The sequence below is a fragment of the Dendronephthya gigantea genome, unplaced genomic scaffold (assembly GCF_004324835.1).
Source record: "Dendronephthya gigantea isolate DGI-Jeju-01 unplaced genomic scaffold, DenGig_1.0 000200F, whole genome shotgun sequence".
Classification (NCBI taxonomy): Eukaryota; Metazoa; Cnidaria; class Anthozoa; order Malacalcyonacea; family Nephtheidae; genus Dendronephthya; species Dendronephthya gigantea.
Genome location: NW_021163210.1, coordinates 253,675 through 279,171, shown reverse-complemented (window position 1 = coordinate 279,171; position 25,497 = coordinate 253,675). Strand labels below are relative to the sequence as shown.

Genomic DNA, 25,497 nt, shown 5'->3' with positions numbered 1-25,497 from the left:
AATTTAACAATAACAAATTTAACTGCAATAAGAGAGCGTTCATCCTTCTCCGAGGCCTTTTCTTAGCTGTATGTTCGTCAAAATGCATTTTTGTAGTAGCCTACTGTACGATTCGCGCGTAAATTTATAACTAAAACAAATGAACCGATTTGATCACATGATTTAACCGAATTTGAACTTTGAATGTCAAAGGTCTTCTTCCTTTTGAAAATGATAGCGGTAGTGTCGGCAGCTTAGTGATTTTCGTAATCTATGAGCTGATATCTGGTGAGCATCTCCACCAATCAGATTGCAGAACAGCTCATATACAGTAACTAGCGAATCACAACCATGCAATCCAGGCATCCAGAAAACGGTTACTTCGAGAAAAATATAAGATACCGTACACATGTCAAATTCAAGCTAGGAACATGCAGCTGGGAAAATGTGCAACTATCGGTCTTCTGGTAGGAACGAAATAGAACTCCCGAGTTGCTGAGGGCACACCACCAATGCATTGAAGATTCTGGTCTATTTGGTCTATTTTTAGAAAATTCATCAAGTGGGCTGATGTGCAATGAATGAAAACACTGTACTTCTCTCAACCAAAAAGAATAGCCAGTAACTCTGGATCAGGCTAATAGTGAAATAAATTATTTTAAGTGCAGCGCTTACACAAGTGAAAATTGTTGGCAATGTTACTTCGTTAAGGTGGGCAGAAACAGTCTGGTTCGTCCAAAATTAATTTAAGATATCCTAAAACTTCGTGGCTTTGCAACTATTTGATAATCATTTGGACGAAGTATTGCTGCGGGGAAAGAAACCTTAGTGGTTGGTCTTTCCGCTCCATCAGGCAACAAAAAGTTGTAACGATGTAATAAAACTGACGCAAACGTGAACATCATCACCTTTGCCAAGGATGGGCCAGGACATTCTCTACGGCCAACGCCAAAAGGTAAAAAACTGTGTAGTTTGTTCCAGCCTACAAACTTTCCATCACTGTCGAGAAATCGTTTGGGCCTAAACTCATCTGGTTCGACCCATTCCCGTTCATCGTGATGAATTTTTGACAAATTCAGGTAAATGGACGTACCTTTTGGAATGTGATACCCAGCGATTGTTGTGTCACGATATGCATCCGTCGTGACAACAGGGATTACGTTGGATGCTCTTTGAGTTTCACACAAAGTAGCTTGTAAGTATGGCAAGTTCGGTAAATCCGCCCAACGGGGCAAACGATCTCTGCCTACGATCTCGTTAAGTTCTTCCTGAATCCTAGTCTGTACATGGGGATGCAAGACGATGAATAGAAAAAACCAAGTAAGCGAACTTGAGGTTGTTTCTGATCCGCCCATAGCAACATTCAGCATTAGGTATGGTATATCGTCTATAGAGCCAACGTCTTTCGAATTCTCCTTACTAATCTCCTTTTCGTAAGCACTGATGAAGCTATCGGTAAGATCGCGTAGAACACTCGGGCAGTAACTTTCCCGGTGAACTCGATATTCCGGTGGGAATAAAGAGTCCCGGATCTCTTGTGCCCGTTGGACATCTCGAGAAAATGACGTTGGAAGATACGTCAGAAATGGAAAAAGCTGAAATACAGGATTGAGGATAGCTTGTTTTGCAAATAGTTCTGCAAACTCGGCCAGTTTTTTCACTGTTGGATCATTCAAGCTAACATCTTTCGATGTGAGCCACTTCCAAAGCTGGACTAGAATGGCAGATTCCATAAGTTCTTTAGGCGAAAATGCATGTCCGGGCTTCGACTCGATCTCTTCGACCATAGTATCAACAGCATGTCTGGCACGATCGGTCACTTGTTCTATCGCGGGGCCAAAAACATGCAGAGCAGATAACAACACCCTCTTCCGAAAACGAAATTCGGATGAATAATCGGACGTGAGCACATCTTTACCGAACATCTTCCTCCAAGGGTCTGAAATCTTTTCCGATCTTCCTGCAAGGTCCTCTTGCCGTCCTGCTCGTCTTGCGTCGCGCGCAAGCGAAGCAGTGTTCAAAACCACACCATCTCGGCCATCGGGGAGTGTAAGTGTGTAAATATCTCCATATTTTTTTGCTAGTTCGGTAAAGGGCATCACGGGATCTGCAGCGATGATTTGAGGAAGGTTGCCAAGGAACGGATATGGGAACGGTCCAGGAGGCATGTTTCTTCGCTTTGTGTATGTATTGACTGCATACCAAGCGAACCACACCAGAAACAAGGAGAAAACAGTTTCAACAATCATGATCCAGAGGCTCTAACCTGTTTTAATATGAAATATGAGAGCTACAAAATGTATCTTTGATTAATGGAAGAAGGACGGAAAATTAATTAATGTTCTAGCCGTGCAAGAGAGCACAATGCATAGCTCCCCCCGGCCCCCCCCCCTCCCTTCAAAGTTCCCAGTATAAAGCTTGTGATTGTGTTAGGCCTGGTTCAGACCAAGTACCCGGCACCGATGCTCAAAGTCAAAACTGGTTCAATTAACTGTGGTACTGACATGCTGACAACAATGCCTCTGACCTTGTTAAGTACCACTTCTGGAGCTAGTGCTAGTGTTCAATTTCGAATCATCGTGTTCAACCTAGGTTTCAGAAAATTGACGCGCAACAAGCTTTTTGTAATTTGAAATGAAGCTGTAATTTGAAATGTGATTCCAATATATGCTTGATTTATTAGGGGGTACTTTTTCATTCACTCTGTAGTTACGCCACTGCCTGTACACTTTGCTACCGTATAAAAATAGCATATATTTGTCATTTCAATCATATAGAAACAATCACATACGCCACGCTACGCTTCGCTGCCATAGCCCACCCCCTAGCTGATTTTCCTGCGGGCAAAATTTCCCAGGAACAGTCCCAGTGATTGAAACGAAAATTACCCATGATGATTAGATAAATCTCTATTTTGGTATTTGACATCAAGATACAGTTTACCTGTACACTATTGATTTCTATTTAACAAATAGGTGTTCATAATTCCTTCAGTATTCGATCGTACTCAATCGAATGCTAATCGAGGGGAGACGATATTCATATATTCTTTTATGCCAGGCTGGTTTTTATTGAAACTGAAATTGTTTCCAAAAGAAATTATCCATGCAGGCACAGCAGAATATGGTCTCCTTTAATTAACGTTCGATACGATTGACGGCAATGCTTTCAGTCGTATGCAAAGGTGTATAAAAAAATAAGACCTTTAGATCAAACTATTGTTATAATTTAAATGCCTTGTGACGTAATTATAACAATAGTGACGTAACCTTAGCGTAGTGACGTAATTATAACAATAGTTTAATTTCTAAAAGCCTTCTTTTTTTATTCACCCTGTATTGAAAATGTAGAATTTTATTAGAATATACAGAGTGTATAAAAAAAAGGTAATCCAACTTGGCGCACTATTGCACGTGAACTGCTCATTCCATTAACAAAATTTTTTCACATGCGAAAAGTTTAGGCTCTTATCTATCAAATGAGATGTTTATAATACCAAATGGTAAAAAAATGAGAATATATGAGACTGATACAAAGTGTTAGTCAAAATCGCATATTTTCACCTCTGAGAGTTTGACTAAAACCATTGAAAATTAACTCCCTTTGGGACTTAATTGAAGAATTTACCCGCATAAGCATATTAAGTAGGAATAAATCACATCAGGAGAACATTCCAAGCAATGCTGGTCAAGTTGAAGCATCGGCGCATAATCTCTTTTTAAAAACTGTGACTGTAAATAATTGCAATAAACATGTTGAAAAAAAACAGTGCAAGATGAGACATGTTCGTAATTAATTGTTTTTTGGTCGCGTCGCGTAGCGACAGCGACCTATAGTTTCGGCTTAGTTTTTTTATTATTATTATTTTCCTCTCGGGTCGACCCCCAGCGTCGCTAGCTGCAGGCCATATTACCCTAATCGGGAACCTGCGCACAGGTAAGTTGCTAGTTATCATGCATCAAGAAAGGGCTATCTTTAAAACAGGGAACGGGGAATAGGGGAATGGAACGGGGAATGGAACGGGGAATGGAACGGGGAATGGAATGGCTTCGGGGAATGAGCCGGGGAATGAAATGGCTTCGGGGAATGTGCAGCTTGTGCGTCAGTGATTAAAACCTGTAAACGCTTCCATGTCACGAATCATGAGACAGCTACTCACAGTTTGAATTCCTTGAGGTAAAAGACAAAGCGATTACAAGCTCATAGTATAAATGCGATGTTTGCATTGTCATTGTGATGTACATTGATGTACATTAATATATAGATAGAATTTGCATGGGTAGGTGGTTCAATGTAAATCCTCCAAAATCTGAAGGCAATTAGTATAATACTGTAATAGTATTTTTTGCAGAAATCTTTTTAGTTCTTACTATGCCTTATAAAGCTCAATGTGTGTGATTAAAAGGTGAATAAAGATACTGACACAGTGTCACTTGTTTGTTTTTTATTTCAGGCTATGTGAACAAGACCTCTGGACAGTTTTGTTTAATAATTTTCTTGTATGATTGCATGGCGACTTTAGTAATTATAATAACTTGTAGGTACACCACGTAAGTATTAAATACTGCAAAGCTTTCGGTCCGTTAACCCGGACCTTCAATTCAGTTTTGTTTAAGCAGTTTTGTTTAATAAGCAGTTTTGTTTAAGCAGTTTTGTTTAAGCAGGAATAATGGTTGTGGTGGAAATGTGGTGAATGCATTGTTGACAAGTTAATGGGTTTGCTTCCAAGAATACACTGAAACTTGGAGCAACAATGACTTTGAATATAATTATGTAATTAATATATTATTTATTAATCTTAATTTATATGACTTTTTACCTCACATAATTCAAATAATGTTCAGATAAAGAGGTAAATATTTCACTGTTAATGGTGTAATAAATATTTTATATGTTGATTATATTCATAATGAATTATTTGTCCTGCTCCATACTTTGGCAATTCTGTTTAAGAAATCCCACCATAGTAGATCTTTTTTGAAATAGTTACAGTCAAGTTGTTGTCTAGTTTTAGTACAAAATAATACAAGTGCTACAATTAAACAAGGGAAAATAATAAAAATTAATTACATAAGCAAGCACATTTTCTATTTTGAAAAGGTCTATGAATTGAGATGACATGTACTAACAATTTTGTGCATTAATTAAAGACAATTGTATTATTACTGTGGGTTCTTTAATATTGTCCAATACTCCCAGTGACATCCCACTGAATTCCTGCAGGTGTCTCAATCCATCAAACCAGTTTATCTTTTATTTCTATATTAAAGTCAGAATCAATGTATTCAATATCAATATGTTATCTTTTTGGAGACCCCCCAAGAAGAAATCCAGAAATTTTTCAACACCCCCTTCTCATTTTGTACCATAATCATCCTGCCAAGGAAGGGGGTTGGCTTCAAGAACATGGTTCTCAATTCTGATGAAGAGAAAAAATTGCTTTTCTCCTTTAACAGACTTGTCAAAATAATGTTGTAGAACTTAGATATTATTTTTACATATTGATATTGAATACATTGATTCTGACTTAAATATAGAAATAAAAGATAAACTGGTTTGATGGATTGAGACACCTGCAGGAATTCAGTGGGATGTCACTGGGAGTATTGGACAATATTAAAGAACCCACAGTAATAATACAATTGTCTTTAATTAATGCACAAAATTGTTAGTACATGTCATCTCAATTCATAGACCTTTTCAAAATAGAAAATGTGCTTGCTTATGTAATTAATTTTTATTATTTTCCCTTGTTTAATTGTAGCACTTGTATTATTTTGTACTAAAACTAGACAACAACTTGACTGTAACTATTTCAAAAAAGATCTACTATGGTGGGATTTCTTAAACAGAATTGCCAAAGTATGGAGCAGGACAAATAATTCATTATGAATATAATCAACATATAAAATATTTATTACACCATTAACAGTGAAATATTTACCTCTTTATCTGAACATTATTTGAATTATGTGAGGTAAAAAGTCATACAAATTAAGATTAATATAATATATTAATTACATAATTATATTCAAAGTCATTGTTGCTCCAAGTTTCAGTGTATTCTTGGAAGCAAACCCATTAACTTGTCAACAATGCATTCACCACATTTCCACCACAACCATTATTCCTGCTTAAACAAACTGTCCAGAGGTCTTGTTCACATAGCCTGAAATAAAAAACAAACAAGTGACACTGTGTCAGTATCTTTATTCACCTTTTAATCACACACATTGAGCTTTATAAGGCATAGTAAGAACTAAAAAGATTTCTGCAAAAAATACTATTACAGTATTATACTAATTGCCTTCAGATTTTGGAGGATTTACATTGAACCACCTACCCATGCAAATTCTATCTATATATTAATGTACATCAATGTACATCACAATGACAATGCAAACATCGCATTTATACTATGAGCTTGTAATCGCTTTGTCTTTTACCTCAAGGAATTCAAACTGTGAGTAGCTGTCTCATGATTCGTGACATGGAAGCGTTTACAGGTTTTAATCACTGACGCACAAGCTGCACATTCCCCGAAGCCATTTCATTCCCCGGCTCATTCCCCGAAGCCATTCCATTCCCCGTTCCATTCCCCGTTCCATTCCCCGTTCCATTCCCCGTTCCATTCCCCGTTCCATTCCCCGTTCCATTCCCCGTTCCATTCCCCGTTCCATTCCCCTATTCCCCGTTCCCTGTTTTAAAGATAGCCTCAAGAAAGCGATCAAAATGCTAGCAAACGCTTTCCTCATCTTTACGTTCATTAGACATATATACAACCACACACGCCGAGCACAGTAAGCCTACATCGGCTACCCTAAGTAAAAGATGTAGAGTGGTTTTAAAATGGGCTGTTCTGTGTTTCTCCTGCTTTCAACATGCGATCTATAGTTCGGTATATTGTTCATTTTTATTATTAAGAACATTCACGACACAAAATTTGCATAGCTGAGCTGGCTACGCCGCTGTGAACGACGCGACCATAACGCCTAGTAGGCGTCTTGTTTCTTTTGTTATGCACTGCTTTAATCAGGCTCAAGGTGAAAATATGCGATTGTAACTAACGTTTTTTAACAGCTTCGTATGTGCTCATTTTTTCACCATTTGGTATTAAAAGCATGTCATCCGATAGCTATATACATATAAAGCCTGATCTTTCCGAATGTGAAACAATTTTGTTCATAGACTGTGCAGTTCACGTACAATAGCGTGTCGAAGTTGGATTACCTTTTTTTTTATACCCCTATGTTGTCGTCCAGAGGTTATCGTCCAGGGGCGGGTTGTTCAAAAGCCGGCTAACGCTATCCCAGGGCTAAAATGGCCTAACCCAGGAATAAATTTTATCCCTAGGTTAATTTGCGTTGTTCAAAAGTGGGCTAGCGCTAACCCAGGGACAAACGATGGGCTAAATTTAACCCAGCTCAAACAGTGGGTTAACTTTAGCCCAACACTTTTAAAATAAAAAAAACAAAAATAAACAACATGGATGGCCCTCCGTTCAATTTATTCCGTGTTGTTTATCCACGTCAAGAACGAACATATCGTCCACGCAATCTAAACGTGATTGGCTTTAATGACAGCCAGTTAAGAGCAAGATATAGGTTTGGCCGAAATGCCATCAACTACATAACAAATCTGCTTTACGATGACCTTGTCAGGGATACACAACGCGGCCATGCTCTTTCTCCGGATTCACAAGTACTCATCGCACTGAGGTTTTACGCAACAGGCAGCTTCTTACAAGTTGTTGGAGATACGTTTGGTGTTGATAAGGGTACAGTGTCCCGTGTCGTAAGAGATGTGTCCTTGGCACTTAACAGGAGACAGCAAGAGTTTATTAAATGGCCAACAAACGTAGAAATCGCAGACATCAAAAATAATTTTTTTGCACTAGCTGGCTTTCCGTGCGTAATTGGGTGTATCGATTGTACCCACATCCGAATTCAGGCTCCGTACGTGCACGAGAACAATTACGTAAACAGGAAGCGGTATCACTCGATCAATGTACAAGGAATTTGCGATCATGAAGGTATATTCATATTTTCCTGTACACACTGATGGAAATGCTGTTAACTTCAGATCTTGTTCATGACTAATTTTGGGGGTGTGGCACTTTACTGAGGTCTCCCCACCCTACTACAGATTTTTTTTCTAAATTGCATTACTAGCATGGATATGTATTTGAACTGTTCTCTTGGCTTAGTGTTTCTACAGGGAGTGGTTATTGGTTGGTGGATTTTCTAAATATTTCAAAAACGTTTTAGGAAAATTCATCAATATTGTGGCTCGATGGCCAGGAAGTACACATGATAGCCATATACTGCGTACATCAAACATATGCACTCACCTGGAGAACCACCACCATGATCTAGATGATGGTGTTCTGCTTGGTGACAGTGGCTACCCTTTAAAGGCATTTTTAATGACCCCATACAGCACCCCAAACACACCAAATGAGAGGGCATTCAACCGAGCACACAAGAAAACAAGGGTGACGATTGAAAGAACCTTTGGAATGCTTAAACGGAGATTCCATCTACTGCATGGGGAGGTGAGAATGCAACCTGAAAAGGTGTGCCAGCTCATTGGTGCATGTGCAATATTACACAATATTGCACTTGCATTCAATGAGCCCATGTTAGATATTGAGGATGAGGACGACCAACCAGAGGTGGAGGAATATGTTGGACCCCAAAATGGCCATCTAATCAGAGAACATATAACTAACACCTTTTTTTAACTGTTTATAAAGTAGAATTAACTGAGCCTATAATGCAAAAATTGTTACCAAAATAAACAAGTTTGTAAAATAATAATATAATTCAATTATCACAAAAATGTATAATTATTAATTACTAATTCATTAAATTATTTGTATATACAGTACAATAGAAAATTGTTCATTAAAATTTACACTACAGGGTGAGCAGAAAAAAACCTGACACCTTTTAAATTCAAATTAGCTGCAATGTGTCTTTAATCGGCTGTAATATGTTACAGAAGTTGCCTAAAATATCTCATGGGTAAACGAAACATATCAAATAAGTGAACCAATTTATTAGCCTTGAACATAAAGTTTGTTCCCTTTGGGAGTTAAATTTATTCTAAGCTCTGTAATAAAAAAGAGTGTTGAATTAGTTCAATTGGTTTAAACACTTTCGCATTAATTAACCACGTCTTATTGATTGTACACAATGGGAATTGTCAAATTCCAGCCATAAGTTTGCAGCTAATTTGAATTTCAAAAGTGTCATATTTTTTTTACTCACCCTGTATAGTATCCAAAATGTTGTGTGGTTATAATACATGCACTGAAGATCAGATTATAATAAGTTCAAACATTAAAACAAAATAAATAATTGACAATAAATATTTTGAATAAAGAACTACATATTGGGAACTGATTTTTATGATTCCTATATTTTTCATTGTTTAATAAAGTTGATAATTTATAATATATGGCCAGTTACTGCTGGGCAAAGTGAAAACCATTGACATATTATATGTGAATGTGGCAGGCTGGTAGCTGATGCATTAAAACTAATATTTAAACAAATATCTGAAGTAGAAAAGAAAAGAAACAGGGGGAACTGTGACTGAGCCTGAGGGATTATTGTGCAAAAATTAACCTTTCATGTTCTGGATTTGGATTTGAAGTTTTTGCTTTTTCAAAGCCAATACCTCTTTTTGCAGAGTAAGTACCTCTACTTGCAACTGCAATACATCTTGGTTTGTTGTCCTCTTTCGGTTATCACTCTTTTTCGGACCAGGTAGGGCTGCCAACATACGAGATGGTACCGGCAACGAAGGAGGGATGTTCATATTTGTCGGCTCTTCATCCTTTTCATCTTCAGCCAACAATACCGAAGGAGGTATCGGGGAAGGATCTTCGATCAGTTCGATGTCATTGATGCTAGAGTGTGACGATGGCGATGCGAAAGCGGAATTGCTCAGAGCGGTCACCGTTTCATATGCATTATCTGCAGCTAAAAACAAAAAATATATATAAATGTAAACGACTGCAAGGAGATGTAAAATACTGAATGTCATTTTACTCTTGTACAGCTCAAAATACTTATCTTTGTCCTAGTTGCTCATCAACTTTTGTATGTCAACGGTAGTCAACAAAATGAACATACGAAAGACGATTTAATCAACAAAATAAACATTTTCATTGCAATGTAAGACTCTTATATATTCTACAGTAAACGTTTTGACTTTTGATTTAAAAATATTTATATAAACGACTGGGAACTAATAACGTCGTGCCCAAACCTGCCCGAAACACATTACGCAATTTATTTCATATTATTTCATACCTGTCTCAAACCCATCTAGTCCCGTGAACAGAGGCGTGTTTTCAAACAATTTAATTACTCTCTCTTCTACCGGAGATGCTTCTTTTGGCGGGGGGCCACCACCTGTACCCTGTTGTTGTTTCTTTATGAGGGCAAAAGATTTTTTAGCGCCGCTCGTCAGCTTTTTCCACTTCTCTTTTACCTCGTTTACCGTCCTATTTGCCACTCCCGCCGCATTTATCTCGCGTGTGATCGCGTCCCAAACCGTATTTTTGCGTTTATTAGTAATTGCATTGGTCAATTTGGACTGTATAACTTCTAGGTTATCCTCTACTTTGTTCAACAATATATTTACTTCAGAAAGTGTAAAGTTTAACTTTCTTTTTTTTCTTTGTTTGTCCTGTAAAACGTCAGCCATTTTGAAAAAAAATTCGCGCGCTTTTTTAACCCAGGGCTAAGTCTCTTAACCCTGGGTTAACTAACCCTGGCGCTGTCCTTGCTTTGAACAACGCAATTTTAACCCTAGGTTAGTTAACCTAGGGTTAAGCATTTTAACCCAGAGTTAGCACTAACCCAGGGTTAAATTTAGCCTGCTTTTGAACAACCGGCCCCAGGGGCCGGTTGTTCAAAAGCCGGTTAACGCTAACCCAGGGTTAAATTTGCTTAACCCTGGGTTAAATTTTAACTCTGGGTTACTTTGCGTTGTTCAAAACTAGGTTATCTTTAACCCTAGGTTAAAGGAAGGGTTAACTTTAACCCTCCTCGCTAGATGGGTTAACTTACTTAACCCTAGGTTAACGTATCAAGTTTGCAAATAAAACATGGCAGGCTTTCCTCTTAATTTGTTTCGAATAAATCATCCTCGTCGGGAAAGACGATATCGTCCACGTGGCATAAATATTGACGGCCTTTACGACGATGAGCTAAGGGCAAGGTATAGGTTTGGCAGAAACACAATAAATTACATTACAAACCTTCTGCATGAAGATTTAATTCGCAATACGCAGCGAGGCCATGCACTTGAGCCACAACAACAAGTCCTAATTGCCTTGAGATTTTATGCCTCCGGCAGTTTCCTACAAGTTGTTGGAGATAGTTTCGGTGTTGACAAATCAACGGTGTCTCGAACGGTCAGAGATGTATCTTTGGCACTGAATAGAAGACGAAATGATTTCATAAAATGGCCGTCTTCAATAAACGAAATCGAGAAAGTAAAGAACCACTTTTTTGCACAAGCTGGCTTTCCGTCTGTGATTGGTTGTGTTGACTGTACACACATCAGAATTCAGGCGCCACATCATAACGAGAATAATTACGTGAACCGGAAGCGCTATCACTCTATCAACGTACAGGGCATTTGTGATCATGAAGGTACATACTGATACTGTATCATAATTATATATAATCACACTGCTATTACTTGTACTGGGCGTCCCAAAAGATTAGTCCAGTTTAATTAATAACTTTTTGAATCAGTAAAGCCATTACACCACACGTTTAAATGTACTACATTTTTAATATACTCCTCTGATAGGACGGTTTACAAACATTGTGGCTCGATGGCCTGGCAGCACCCATGATAGCCACATTTTCCACACATCTCAAATATGCCAGCAGCTTGAGAACAACCACAACCACTTGGAGCAAGGAATTTTGCTTGGTGACAGTGGCTATGCACTGAAGCCATACCTTATGACACCATATCATGAGCCAGCCACAGCAAATCAAAGGGGGTTTAACCGAGCCCATAGGAGGACCCGGGTCATAATTGAACAAGTATTTGGTAGATGGAAAAGACGATTCCATCTTCTGCACTCAGAAGTGAGAATGCACCCGGAAAAGGTTTGCCAGCTTATTGGTGCATGCGCAATATTGCATAATATTGCAATTGCATTTAATGAGCCAATGGATGATGATGATGATGAAGATGATGAACTGGAAGTACAGGAATATCAAGGGCATGAAACAGGCCATCTTATCAGAGACCATATAGCAAACACTTTTTTTTAAACAGCTATTAATTGGCATGAATTTGTGTATATTAAACCACAGGCTATTATGGTAAGTTGATTGATGTGTTCAAGCTTGTAAATGACTGAGTGTACACTCTACTTTTTCCACATACCCATTTAATTAATATTAAATATTATCATATCAAATATTATAATTTAATATACAGTGTCAATAAAGTATGGTTATAAATTATATTGCAAATATGTAATTGTGATTAGTTTATGAACAGTTTATGAATGCTATAAATAAAATAAATATATAACATTAATATAAATACTTTACACACAAAATTATATACAGCTAAATGAAATTTATATTAATAAGTTTTTCCTTTAACGTTGGAGGAATAAAGAATGATAAGTACTTGAGAGTGTGTATTTACAATCATGAACATGAAAATTTGTTGCACAAGGCAATCTGTCTGCTTTTAATGTGTAAATGCCTAGTACCTTACAACCCCTATTACCACTTGCATGCATAGAATTTGAGGTTCTGAAAGTCCAACCATAATTAAGCTGTATAGAAATAATTAAGTTATCAAAGGAATGAATAGACACAGTACCCTTCAAAGCTTCAGCATACTATTTTGTGCCTCTCTTAAAGCCTGGTTTTTTAGTTTTAGGTTTTCCTTCTTCAATATTAAAACTTCTTTCTGGTGTTGTAGAACTTCAGCTTGCAGCTTTAAAACCTCTTGGTTTGTTATTCTCCTTTTTCGTTCTGTTTTGCTTGGTGGAGGGAGGGCGGGGATAAGGGTGGTGGGCACAGGTAAACAATTAGGAGTAAAGACTTCTTCCTTATTGAAAGATGGTGGTATCGGACGCTGTTTTTCACGATCATAATTATCTTCATCTGAATCATCTGAGTCGAGTTGTCCTACTTCTGTTAATTCTTGAAGGATACCGTCTCTAAGTGCGGGCGTGCTACAACCCTCCAAGGATTGTCTATCCTGTCCGTCTGAAAAATGAAGAGACATAAAATACCCAAATAATAAAACATAATACATATACAATAAACAAATATATGCTTTAAAAAAAGGCGAAACTGCAAAATGCAAAGTGTTGACACAAGCATTTATATATAGCAGAGTCTTGGCAAAGTTAGAATTTCAACTAGAAAGAAAAAAACTTATCTTAGTTTAGGAAGCCGTTTTCACTAATGGAGTTGAACAAATATTAATAGTTGAAAACTTGGCAATTTCTTTGCAAACATGGCCGCGTTCGTGCAAATATGATGATATGAAATGAATATATGATTACAATTTAATTAAGCGTTGCGCTCTGGAAACTAATTTAGAGACTTGCCCAAACTTGTACCACAGTTCAGCGCAACAAATGCAATCACTTCCCACCGGTACCTGTTTCAAAGCCGCTTAATCCGGTAAAAAGAGGAGTATCTTCAAATATTTTGATTATCCTCTCTTGCGCTGCAGTGGGTTCTTTAGGTGGAGGACCACCTCCAGTTTTTCGCATCTGCCTATTCACATCGGCAAACGTTTTCTTAGCGGAGCTGGTCAGGTTCTTCCACTTCTCTTTAATTTCGCTTGTTGTGCGGTTTGCCACCCCTATCGCGTTTATTTCTTTTGTGATATTCTCCCAAATTTTTTTTTTTTCTGATTCGTTACCGCATTGGTTAGTTTTGACTGGATTAGTCCTAAATTTTCTTGCACTCTGCTGGTCAAAGTGTCTATTTCGGTCACCGTAAAGTTGAGCTTTCTTCTTTTCTTTTGTCTCCCTCCTTCAACGTCCGCCATTTTGCAAGAATTCGCGCGCTTTTTAACCTAAGGTTAACTGCCTTAACCCTGGGTTAGTTAACCGCAACTTTCACACTGCTTTGAACAACGGAGTTTTAACCTGGGGTTAGCTAACCTTGGGTTAAGGATTTTAACCCAGGTTTAACGCTAACCCTGGGTTAAATTTAACCCGCTTTTGAACAACCGGCCCCAGGTTTATGCCAAAAATGGTTCCTTATCCGTCACATGTCTATTGTATTTTTGCACAACTAACCAATAGCAATGGCTTGGCGTACCTTCTCAACCGTGACTTAAACAATATGTTAATTCAGAATTTATTATTGGTTTATTTGTTCATAAATCTTCCCCAACATAGTTAACGTCTTAACGAATTCTACTGTACTTTTACGTAGTCTCTAAACCATGTATATTCTATTAACTGTGATTTAATCAGTAGTCTCAATATTTGATGCATTACCTGTTAAATTTCCATTTTCTTTTTTTTAAAGCCCGGCATGGCTAATTGATAATGAAAGGGCATGTCAATTCTTACAGAAGCGAGCCGCTGCGAATTTATATGCGCCCACTTAAACACAGAAACGCTTTGATTTTGGTTTCATTGTATGTAATGACTTAAAGCACTACCTGTTTTGTGCTCGAATAGAAAATGACTAAAGCGAATATTTATAAATATTTTGTGCCGCGTTTTTTTTACACGCTGTATGATTGAAGTATTCCGTAAGATATATTTCTCACATTCATCATTATTAGATAGAAATTCGTACATTAATAGGTTCAGGTAAATATAACTGTGGTTAAATCTAAGTGTAGCTATAGGCTATAGCTATATAAGTTATTTATCTCGATAATAACACCTTTTCAATGGCTATATCCATGGCCTATATCAAGCTGATAATTAATTTAAAGTTGCCCGTCTTCCACATAGATTTTTGTTGTAATTGTCGTGAACATGTCAAGGTGGCTGATGCAATGGAATATTTCTACTTTTGTGCAGTAAACAATGACCTGTTTGAATCACTGGTTTGAATACATTAATATCGACACTGAACTTAAATTCTGACTATATTTCCCATTGGTGAAAATCAATTGTTCACGGGAGTTACGACAAAATGGAAAACACGCTTTTCATTCAGTAGTTTGGTTGCAGTCAAAAAACAAGAATGGTACGTGTCATTGGAAAGAGAAGTGACTGCTCTTTTACACTACGTAAGCGTTAACCAAAGTCCTGTTTATTTTCTTTTCACTACAATGTGTTTGTGACACTTCGACAACAACAATCTGAACAATCATTAATTTTATCCGTAGTGAAATGCAAAGGACTGAAAGGAGAACAACTTAAATTTAGTCTCTTCTCATACTTCAATCAAGCATTTCCTCCTATCGATAGAATAATTAAAAGGAATAATTCGAACAAAGACTGTCAAGCTACCTCAAAATTATATATGCATGCATGCTGGCAAACGCTATTATAAAATCACTGGCACCTTTGTTTTCATATAGGTTTTACTGACTCGCACGATTTCCGATGGGTTTCCGCATTCGAATATGTGCCCAGACGATCAACCGTGGTCTACATAGGTTGAATTCAGTGTCATAAAACTTAAGGCTAACGAACAAAACCGGGATAAGATCTTAGTTTCTTGCAAAGTTGTAACAGACATCTTCAAATATATTAGCTATATTAAAAAGCCATATAACTAATACACTCGTACTATATGAGTCTATATGCATTCTTCTAAAGAAGCACTAACCATTCAGTTTACCAGGAATAATCCAGTAGAATTGGAAGCTGGTCGCTGATGCCTTTTGACAACAGCTGTTGACGTAGAATGTATGGAAGCCCCAAAATAACGTACGATGTATGATGTGTGAGTCGCAACGAGTTTAAGATCGGCTGTGGTTGACTGAGCAAATCAGCGTTTCTATCTTCAAATATGCCAGGCAAGCCAAAGTTGAAGCTTTCGTTCCCAGGTCTAAGAGCTAGTTCTTAATCTACGTATGTCTTGTCGGACAACTAGGGGCTAGGGGCTAGGCAAGCCTATGTGGAGAGCAACGGCGCTAGGCCCTGGGGACGAGGATGCTAGGCAAGGTGAAAACTATGGCGATGGAACGCCATAGAAAACTGCATATAATGAAAGACTGATCAGGTTAAGCCTTTGATGTGATACGCTTTATACCTCCCCTAGCCGGGATAACTCGCCCCATGTAAACAGGCCCTTAGAAGGCCAGTTTTGACTTTTTAATAACCAAATATTCTTTGGTTAATAGCTTGCATGCAGTAAGCCCGTGTGAATGGGGAATTGCTACTAATCTGTCACGAAAAATCATGATCATGATTCATGAAAACTTTTGGCCGCATAAGAATTTTTGGCCGCATAATACCGCATGAACCAGACGGAAATGGCATCGACGGAGAATGGTATTGATAAAACTCTATAAGGGCCGGATTAACCGTATTAACGGAAAGGGCAGTAACTCTGACGTAAGGATTACAAATCTGTCCATCTCTTTGACAAGCATAAGCTTGCAACTATGATAAAATCGTAAAATCGACAGGACATCACACAATCCTATTTTGTCGATTCATTTTTGACGTATGGAATGTAGTCTGTAACTGACAAGCATTACGCAGCTTTTGAGAGATGTAAATTTGGCAACTACGAACTTTTACGTTAATATTACACTACATGAATGTTTCTTCCAGGGCCGGGTCTAGGATTTTTTACGTTAGTCAAAATTTAGTTATGCTTTCCAAGCGTAATGCCAGTCTAGTCTGCTAAATTCCTAGAATAGAATGCCACAAAATATTGTGTTCGCACTGAAATGGAAGGTTTAAAAAGGGACGTTTTGTGGATATGAAATGCCTGGTTTTCATACTAACAATCAAACCAAACAACCTCCAGAACGATCACCACACCTCCACAACAAGCAAACCAAACCCCCCAAAACGATCATGACGTCGTGAACGAATGACGATTTTAAAACTGGACCGTGTTCTATATTTCCACTTATATTACTGCCGAAATTTTTATGCTAGTCTTGTGCAATCTCTTAAAAGTAGAATTGCATTGCAAGTTTTAAGATTGCACCGCGTAATAGAGCCTTTAGAGACTATTTCAATTGAAATATCTTTTACTTTTCTTAATGATTTTTCAACAATATACTCTGTTATTGCTTTGGAAATTTTAGCCGGAACCGTCAAAAGCGTCGTTGCTGACGTCAACGTCAGAGGGCTAGTCCTCCCTGTTACGTTTATAAGGAAAATTTTCAGCCCTACCTGCTCCTCTCAGGCAAACAAAATTGTTCTTTAGTTGGTAGCCCTCCCTGTAGGGCTCATGTAAACAGCCCCTTAATGTCGCAATTATAAAAGGTATTATGCAGTGTCCTTTAATGATGAACTAAAACGATCGCCGTGGAACGACGTTTACGCTACCGATGATGTTGACAGTGCGTGGGATAAATTTTCTTGAGGTCTGTGATCATCATGCTCTATTAATAAATAAAAAGGCGCGTGGCTCGTGTACTCCATGGTTAAATGATAAGGTGTCTAGGATGATACTGACTCGGGACTATTATTTACGGAAAACCCGGAAAGCTAAGCGGTCGGGTCGTAGTCTTATTCGGGATAATTTGGATAAATGATAAACATTGTAAGCAACTCGATTCGAAGACCAAATGAAAAATTCAGAAAAGACTCATGGGATAGCATGACAAAACGTCATGGCATAGTCCGTCTACCATCCAGGGCCGTAACTAGAACGATAATTGGGGGTGGGGGTGGGTGTTTATTCATATATTCAGTTCTGCCCGACGGATTTCTTCTGTAAGTGCAATAGCTCACAATAAAAATCCGTCGGGCAGAACTGAATATATGAATAAACACCACCCCAATTATTGTTCTACAGGGTGTCTCAAAAAAAACGCAACCCACTTAATATTCTAAAATTCATATTGTTCATAAGCTCAATAGATTTTATGCCCCTGGGATTTTAAAATGGCTTCTAATCGTACAGTTCAACTGCTAATAGTCAAATCAGCTTAACTAATAATGGTGCAGCTAACAACCGAACGAGTTTTTATTGTCGTGCATGATAACTTGAATGCTAACTGTCGACCTTGTAAAATAAATTGTAAATAACATTTTACTCGTTAAAATCTTAAATACTTTCAATTCAGCTCGTTGGTGTACGCACCCGACTTTGTTTACCGACGATTGTGCCGCTAGAATATGATTACAAGCTTTCTCGCATTCCAGGGGCCAAACGTCTTTTCTGTTGTAGAACAAAGAGGATATTCATGAATATTAAGTGGTTGCGTTTTTTTTTATACACCCTATAGTTACGGCCCTGCTACCATCGGAATAAAAATAACTTAAGAGAACTACTTTATGAGAGTTCGATTGAATAATTCATTATAATGGTCACGTTCATGCTAAAAAAAAATGTAACAAGTCTTCGCAAAAGTAAACTATTTATTGATTTACCCAAAATAATATTAAAAATCACACGGTTAAAACTAGGTACAATAATCATATATTAGGCACTAAGTAAAGCTAAAACGTTAAGATTTTGAGGTTAAGATCACTCAGTATGAATATCTTTGAGTGACAAGCCTAGCTTGAACATTCAAAAAAGTTTCTATACAACCCGACTGTAAGTATAATGGCCTGTACTGACACAAGGTTCAATGTAACCATTAATATAATAAGGGTAATAGAACAGGTCACAAAAGTGAAAATTCCCCATGTAGTGATATCCCAATCTAAATTAATCAATATGAATTGATGAAGCTTGCATCATTAGCCTATTAAACCCTAAATTACAGTAATAGTATAAAAATCCATTGATAGGTTTGTATACTTAATTAGAGATAAGTTAAAACCAGTTCACTGATGCATTATTCACGCTAGTTGGATATTTTGCTTAAAAATGCTGGAAGACATTGTCAGTTAAATAGGCAGAGTATTGAGTTACTTTCACTTAAGAAAAACTAAATAGCTACCTATAGATTAAGAATAAAATCTCGAAGTACCGGTATATAGATAAAATATGCAGCAAATGTTTCATTTAGAGTTTTCCACCCAAGATGATCATTAGACAGGAAATGAATGCTGACACAAGAGAGTTCAATTTACAAACCATAGCAGAGGACGTGATAGGTTCAAAGTTTCCATTAAAGACACAATTTGAAGCATGGCAGATGCTACTGCATTCAAGGTCACCAATACATGTCTGGTAGCAATTTTTAACTTTGCTGTCACACTTCATGTTACATCCATTTTCACAGCTTAAACGACATTCCTCATACTGATTACCAAGGCAAGTAAGTTGTCTTCCTTTACAGTTTCCTGTGCAGCTTCTTGTACAATTCTTAGTACTTTCATCACAACTGCTAACTTGTTTTGGTTCCTTTTCCAAACCAGTACATTCAGCACCCTCACATGTATTCTCACATTTTGATTTTGCTTTATCACAGGTTAGTTTACAAGTTGAATTTGTTTGACAAACCTGTTTACAAACTTTAGTTTTGGGACCACATTCCATTTCACAGGAACTTCCTTTGCAGGTTTGTAGACAGTTTTTTGAGTTGCAGACCATCTTACTGGTGCAATTCATACAACTTTGAGTGCAACTGTCCGTGTCACACTTAAAAGAGGAGCATGACCTGCCAATACATAATTGTACACACTCCTTTGAATTGCCACAGTCCAATCCATCACATGTTTTATAACAAACTTTCTCACATTTATCATCAGTACATTTGCCACCATACACCACACTGATTAAGCTGATAAGGAATAAAGCTTGTGTAGTTGTCACCACTAAAGTCATCTTTGGATTGTATCTAGGCATAAAAAAGATACCAATTGCAGCACATGTATATATATTGTAAATTATTCACAAAACAACAATCATAATTTATTTATTTTTCTCCAATACAAGCTTGCCAATTTCACACAATGTAATTTTGTTGGATCCAATTCACCTACGATGTTTTATGCTTGGATGATCTACAATGTACATATGCAACAAATCAACTGAAGCCAATTCATCGCTGCTATATCACAAACAGACCACATTCTTTACATCAGAAGCAAATTAGATTTGACAAAATTGGATTCTGTGAGCCGAAGTTTACATTATTATCAGATGTCCAAAGTACTACCATAAGCAAAAAACCATTACCATTTATAATTGTTCTGTTTACGATAACTTTTGCATCAAGATTACAGCATGATTTTAGCATTGATGCAATTATTAAAGAAAGCACTAATGGAAATGCAGTTTGGTCAACCTATCTGATCTTTACTACATAATTAACCTATCAGAAATAGGAATGCACAGATGTGCAGGTTTTTATTTAAGAAGAATTTTGACTTATGTCACTTAGTGGTTTATTTACACTCCACAAAATCAAACCAAACAAAATCCACAAAACATTCATTGATAATGTAGATCAAAATTTAAAAAGGGTGTTGTCTGATAACACAAAATTATTGACTTCTCGTGACAGGACATTTCCTTCAACCCATATCATAAATTCAGGAAACACATTGAGTTGATGCATTATATAATATACTACGAATACCACTTTTAACATAAACTATTTTGTCTTCAAAATAGCTTTTGGCATCCCAGATATATTTTCGAGTTCAGAAAGAATTCACAACAATACAAACCAAACTCTTTCTATTTTATATTTATATTGGCCATGCTGCCATGCCTTCGTTTAAGGACACTCGAATTTAGAGAAATTGTTAATCTAGACATGCACAATAACATTTCTAAATCAATGTAGAATTTAGAATCAAGGATTTGTATCAAATTACTTAGATACAATAAACATTCGAAGTCTTCGTCTCCTTTCGTTTGTGATTAATAAACAATCAAACCCATTAGCAAAGGCATTGTTGACGCACTTCGGCCACCAAACCCGTCCCATTGAAATTCGTTTGTCAATTCGTTAACTCGTTCAACAGAAACTTAGCGAAAGCTTAAAAAAGTTACGATTTTAAATACACGTGCAATATACCAGGTTATCGTCAAAGTGTCGCCATTAAAACGGTGAACGAATTCCGCTCGCCTCTTGAGTTCACAGCTGTTTACAAAACAGAACGTAAATTGCCATTTTCACGGCAAGGTTCGCCTTTTACCACAATCGCTGACATTAGTAACTAGATTATACATAAATCTATAGATGTATACACTAATTTGCCTCAAACGGTACCGCAATATCCCAACAAAGATTACATGCCATTAGACTTCAAGGCAGTGCAATTAGGTTTATAGATCAATATTGATCTATAAACCATTCTTCAAGCACAGAATGATCGCGATATTAGACACAAAATAATTACCTTTTCAACACGCTTTCGATTTAAGAGCAGCAAACTGTAATATTTCCAAACACACTTAGCAGTCGTGTCGAATGTCGAATCACTCAAATGTATGTCCTATTGCGTCGATGAATTAATGTCCACTGAGTACTGACAGGGCGTGACTTTGCAGTTTGTATTGCCACTCGGAGCCCGGAAAACGGAAAAACCAAACATTTAAAAATGCGTCATTAGAAACAGTCCAATGGGCGCTCTCGCAATGAGAAGTTAGCCAAATTACCATTTGGTTTGGGGAGAGTCCTGGGGTAATAACATGTATCTTGTAGCATTACATATCATGTAGCAAACTAGCAATAGTTATTGGTTAAAAGTTAAAACGCACATTTAAGTGAAATAATGGTTTTCAACCGTTTCAAGGCATTCAGGAGTGTTGCGTAGGATTGAAATACACTGGATTGCCAAAAGAATCATTAGGAATTGACTAATGAGACTGGATTTTGGCGTGCTCAGTCACGCGTGCGAACACGCATCTCGCGAGACTTGGGGTTTTTTATTAAAAATATGGAACTAAATTCAAAGGAATTTAGTTCCATATTTTTAATTTTTCATCATTTGTTAACGATAGTATCTTAAGGCCCTATAGGAAAAGATAGCAATCCAATTGAATTTGTGCGATCAATATTAACCCCTAGATTTCAATGTCAGATCAAAAATCTGTGTATCTGGAGGACATGGAATTATTTCGGTGAATTTGCGAAGATTCACTCCAGCGAACTGAGCTATAATATTCAGACAATTGTCGCCGAAATCAGTGATTAGTCAATTTGTACTTGATATAGTCAAAATATTTTTTTGGAATTCTCTCCCCTGCGAAAATAAATCAGGCCAATGTGCCTACAAAAATCAACATCAAGCATTTTTTTTCGGTTAACTTAGACCGAATCAAGTATCAGGAAGTATGAAACAACGTAAGAGTTATAGTATCAACGGAAATATTTTATCTAATAAAATATTTCGCAAGGCATGGTATGGGAAATGCTGCCCCAAGCTGAGGTTCCCGAGGAGTCACAAAACCTCAGTTATAAATTTGACGAATGGAATATACATGATCAGAATCCCTTCGTGCGTTCGTCTCGCATATCAAAAGTAACCAAAATTAAACCCTGCTGACTGCTGTTTAACGTGTTATACGATACCGTGCGTTGCCAAATGCTCGCCTTAAAGGTGTCAACGCTTATCTGTTCTGTCAGCTCCAGAGATTATATTTTTTCAAATTGTAATAGGAGACGGATATATTGATCTGCTATCAGTGGTGAGCATATAGCTTGTAACCAAAAAGGGAAAGCGGAAAAGCCTTACAGTATATGACTGCAATTCTCCTGGAAAAACTTTAGTTTGACTACCTCTAAGAACACCACCATCAATTTTTCAGTCTCTTCTTAAGGTTTACGTTTCTCCTGGCTTCTCCATACAAATTCCAGATACGTCAAGCAGTGATCACGTGTCAGGAAATTTGTGAATAGTTGTCATATATTGGGTCTGATGTTTATACTACTTTCTAAACAGTAAAAATACAACAGAACGTACCTTGAATCTTCGTTCACATCAAGTAAGGTTTACCATGTCAAACGATAAAATGACTGCTTTCTATATTATATTTTTGCCCATGCGCGTAGACACCCTGTCAATTCAGTTGCGCGTGGAAGCTAAGTCGCTTTCATAGCTATGTAAACAAAGGCTTGCCATTTATGAATATCTAACACCATTTTGTTTCCTTATTTTACAATAGTGTTTAAGTTTCATTCACTAATACAAATATATTATATGAGCGGCGAGGATTAAACTATATTCAAAATCTTGATTCGCCTATTTTTTGACTCAGGGACTTAGTAGGGGCTAAGTGGCGACTGTGGCGTAGCCAATCTGACGAATGATCCTGCTATGCTAGTATTTCGATGTTCATTAATTGACTGGGAAATCAATGGATTCAGTCTAAAGAAATGAACAATATAGTATGCTGCAAAATCGACAGGTTGACTACGCCACTGAAATGAAGTCTACATAATTTCTTATAGACGTTTACATAGCATAAACATTTCAAACAGTCGTTTGTTTATTTTCCATTTTCAGTTTAAATTGTTTACATTCTTCGAATTATCTGTACATTTGTTAATGACTTAAGTTCTTGTTCTCAATACGTCCAAACAATAAACATAACAGGACTGTTGCGTAACGCACAATGTTTCCCTTCTCTTAAAAGTTAGTCACTTTCTTGTGTATCGAGGATGCCCTGAATCAGTTCGAAACCCTGCTGCAATCGCCGCGTCTCTGCGTGGGTTCGGGGTGACCTCTGTTGCTGTGGGGTTTAGGATTGTAGGTCAAGGGCGGTCACACGATAAATCTAGATGACTAAGATGTTGTGTCGCCCTTTCTAGGATACCGCTGTTGATTTTGTAAACTCACGCAATAAATATGAATATTTATTGAAACAACAAGAACAGCACGATATTTACAAAACGATAAAGCATGACAAAATAGAAGCGCGCGAACAACGTGTTTCTGCGCATGTCCTAGTTTCCAGTCCTTACACTGCCTTTTCCTAAGAATGAACTGTGTCCCACAGTTTAAATAAATGTTAGTTTCGTATGGAGCAAGCCAGCCCGGTGGTCTTCGCTGTCGTTGAGGCCTTCCTTCAGGTTCCGGCACCGCTGGTTCTGCTTCGTCTTGACGCTGTTGTAACTCGCGTTCGCCGGCGGTATCTGGACCGTCTACAATGACAACGTCATTCCTGTTCTCGACTGTCTTACCGTCCTCAGCTACATGTACGTTGTCTAGGGGTTTGTTCTGGTTTTACGGTTTCTTCCTGCAACCCTGTGGTCTCGTAAAATCGTTTTAACTGATTGTGATGGACAATCCTTCGCTCCAGCTCAACCTTGCTAAAGCCCACGTACTTTATTCTGTATACTACATCCCCTAGGCGTTTAATAATTTCACATGGACCCGTCCAAGGTTTGTTCAGCTTCATACATCTCCCTTTCCTGGTTTTCTGATCTTTCCGCATTACGAAATCTCCTTCTTTGTAAACATTTCCCTTTGCCCACCTGTCGTAATAAGTTTTTGTGGTCTGTGGGAACACTCGAGCGTTTCCCTGCTGCATTCAAACGCTTTAGTAATTCTTTTCTTCAGTTCCGTTGCGTACTCAGTGTGAGATATTTTGTTTACAGTTTGTTGATCATTCATAGCAAGGTCGCATGGTAGACGGAGTTCTCTGCCATATTCGAGGTAACTAGGGTGTAACCGGTGGAGCTGTGAACTGCTGTATTGTATGCAAAACATGTAGACGACACATACAAGTCCCAATTTCGTTGGTCCTCAGCAACAACCTTGGCTAGCATGTTATTCACGGTACGAATGCTCCTTTCTGACGCCCCATCTGACTGTGGATGGAAAGGTGTTGTTTGTGTGTTCCAAATTTCTAAAAACGAACACACTTCATGGATAATTTCAGCTGTTAGATTCTTCCCTTGATCATGGTGGAGTTGTTCGGGTGCTCCATGTCGAGGGATCCAACCATCAAAGAATTTCTTTGCTATTGTTTCGGCCTTCTGATTTCTTAATGGAAATAATTCTAACCACTTTGTAAAGTGATCGACCACTACTAAACAATAACGGTATCCACGCGAACTTTGTGTGTACTCAACGATATCCATAGTAACCAGTTCCCCGGGGCGGCATGTAGAAATTGATTGAAGTGGGGCTCTTTGGGTTGGTACCGGATTTCTTCTACGTTGACACATTTTGCATTTTGTGCACCAATCTTCAATTTCGGATGACATTAGGGGCCAGAAATACTTATCCTTGATCCTTTGCACTGTCTTCTTGAAACCGAAATGTCCCAAATCATTATGCATCATGTGTAGTACTCTAGGAATTAAACTACGGGGGATCACTATTGTACTCTTCCCATCGTTACTGTCATAATGGCACAAAACATTGTCTTTCCGTACATATAAGTTCGGTAGTTCGTCCTCGAATGCCTTTAATTCCATGTCCATGGTATTTATTTGTGGTATTCCTGATTGTAACATGGATTTCACTTGGTTTATCTTTTCACAACC

The 25,497-nt window shown here is 37.7% G+C and overlaps 5 protein-coding genes across 5 annotated transcripts; 2 read left to right on the top strand and 3 right to left on the bottom strand.

Moving 5' to 3' along the window:
* Positions 1-721: 721 nt before the first annotated feature.
* On the bottom strand, positions 722-16,000 carry LOC114539345 (steroid 17-alpha-hydroxylase/17,20 lyase-like). The gene is made up of 2 exons (XM_028559974.1): positions 15,795-16,000; positions 722-2,245 (listed from the first exon to the last, which is right to left on the bottom strand). The coding sequence occupies exon 2, from the start codon at positions 2,226-2,228 to the stop codon at positions 726-728; it is 1,503 nt and encodes a 500-aa protein (XP_028415775.1). The 5' UTR covers positions 2,229-2,245; positions 15,795-16,000; the 3' UTR covers positions 722-725.
* LOC114539365 (putative nuclease HARBI1) lies at positions 7,465-8,078 on the top strand. The gene is made up of 2 exons (XM_028559991.1): positions 7,465-8,011; positions 8,062-8,078. The coding sequence occupies exons 1-2, from the start codon at positions 7,465-7,467 to the stop codon at positions 8,076-8,078; spliced, it is 564 nt and encodes a 187-aa protein (XP_028415792.1).
* On the bottom strand, positions 9,200-10,804 carry LOC114539364. The gene is made up of 2 exons (XM_028559990.1): positions 10,302-10,804; positions 9,200-10,061 (listed from the first exon to the last, which is right to left on the bottom strand). Exons 1-2 carry the CDS (start codon positions 10,696-10,698, stop codon positions 9,607-9,609), a joined length of 852 nt encoding a protein of 283 aa, XP_028415791.1. The 5' UTR covers positions 10,699-10,804; the 3' UTR covers positions 9,200-9,606.
* On the top strand, positions 11,102-12,438 carry LOC114539363 (putative nuclease HARBI1). Its single transcript, XM_028559988.1, has 2 exons — positions 11,102-11,651; positions 11,815-12,438. The coding sequence occupies exons 1-2, from the start codon at positions 11,102-11,104 to the stop codon at positions 12,288-12,290; spliced, it is 1,026 nt and encodes a 341-aa protein (XP_028415789.1). The 3' UTR covers positions 12,291-12,438.
* Positions 16,001-18,527: 2,527 nt separating the features above from the next.
* LOC114539369 (keratin-associated protein 10-2-like) lies at positions 18,528-21,556 on the bottom strand. Its single transcript, XM_028559995.1, has 2 exons — positions 21,401-21,556; positions 18,528-19,887 (listed from the first exon to the last, which is right to left on the bottom strand). Exon 2 carries the CDS (start codon positions 19,872-19,874, stop codon positions 19,110-19,112), a length of 765 nt encoding a protein of 254 aa, XP_028415796.1. The 5' UTR covers positions 19,875-19,887; positions 21,401-21,556; the 3' UTR covers positions 18,528-19,109.
* Between the last annotated feature and the right edge of the window lie 3,941 nt (positions 21,557-25,497).

Coding starts and splice junctions, on each gene's coding strand:
- LOC114539369 (XM_028559995.1), bottom strand. CDS start 19,874: ATGACTTTAGTGGTGACAACTACACAAGCTTTATTCCTTATCAGCTTA.
- LOC114539345 (XM_028559974.1), bottom strand. CDS start 2,228: ATGATTGTTGAAACTGTTTTCTCCTTGTTTCTGGTGTGGTTCGCTTGG.
- LOC114539365 (XM_028559991.1), top strand. CDS start 7,465: ATGGATGGCCCTCCGTTCAATTTATTCCGTGTTGTTTATCCACGTCAA.
- LOC114539364 (XM_028559990.1), bottom strand. CDS start 10,698: ATGGCTGACGTTTTACAGGACAAACAAAGAAAAAAAAGAAAGTTAAAC. Junction 10,062..10,301: donor ACTAGATGGGTTTGAGACAG/GTATGAAATAAT, acceptor ACTAGGACAAAG/ATAAGTATTTTGAGCTGTAC.
- LOC114539363 (XM_028559988.1), top strand. CDS start 11,102: ATGGCAGGCTTTCCTCTTAATTTGTTTCGAATAAATCATCCTCGTCGG. Junction 11,652..11,814: donor GGGCATTTGTGATCATGAAG/GTACATACTGAT, acceptor CTCCTCTGATAG/GACGGTTTACAAACATTGTG.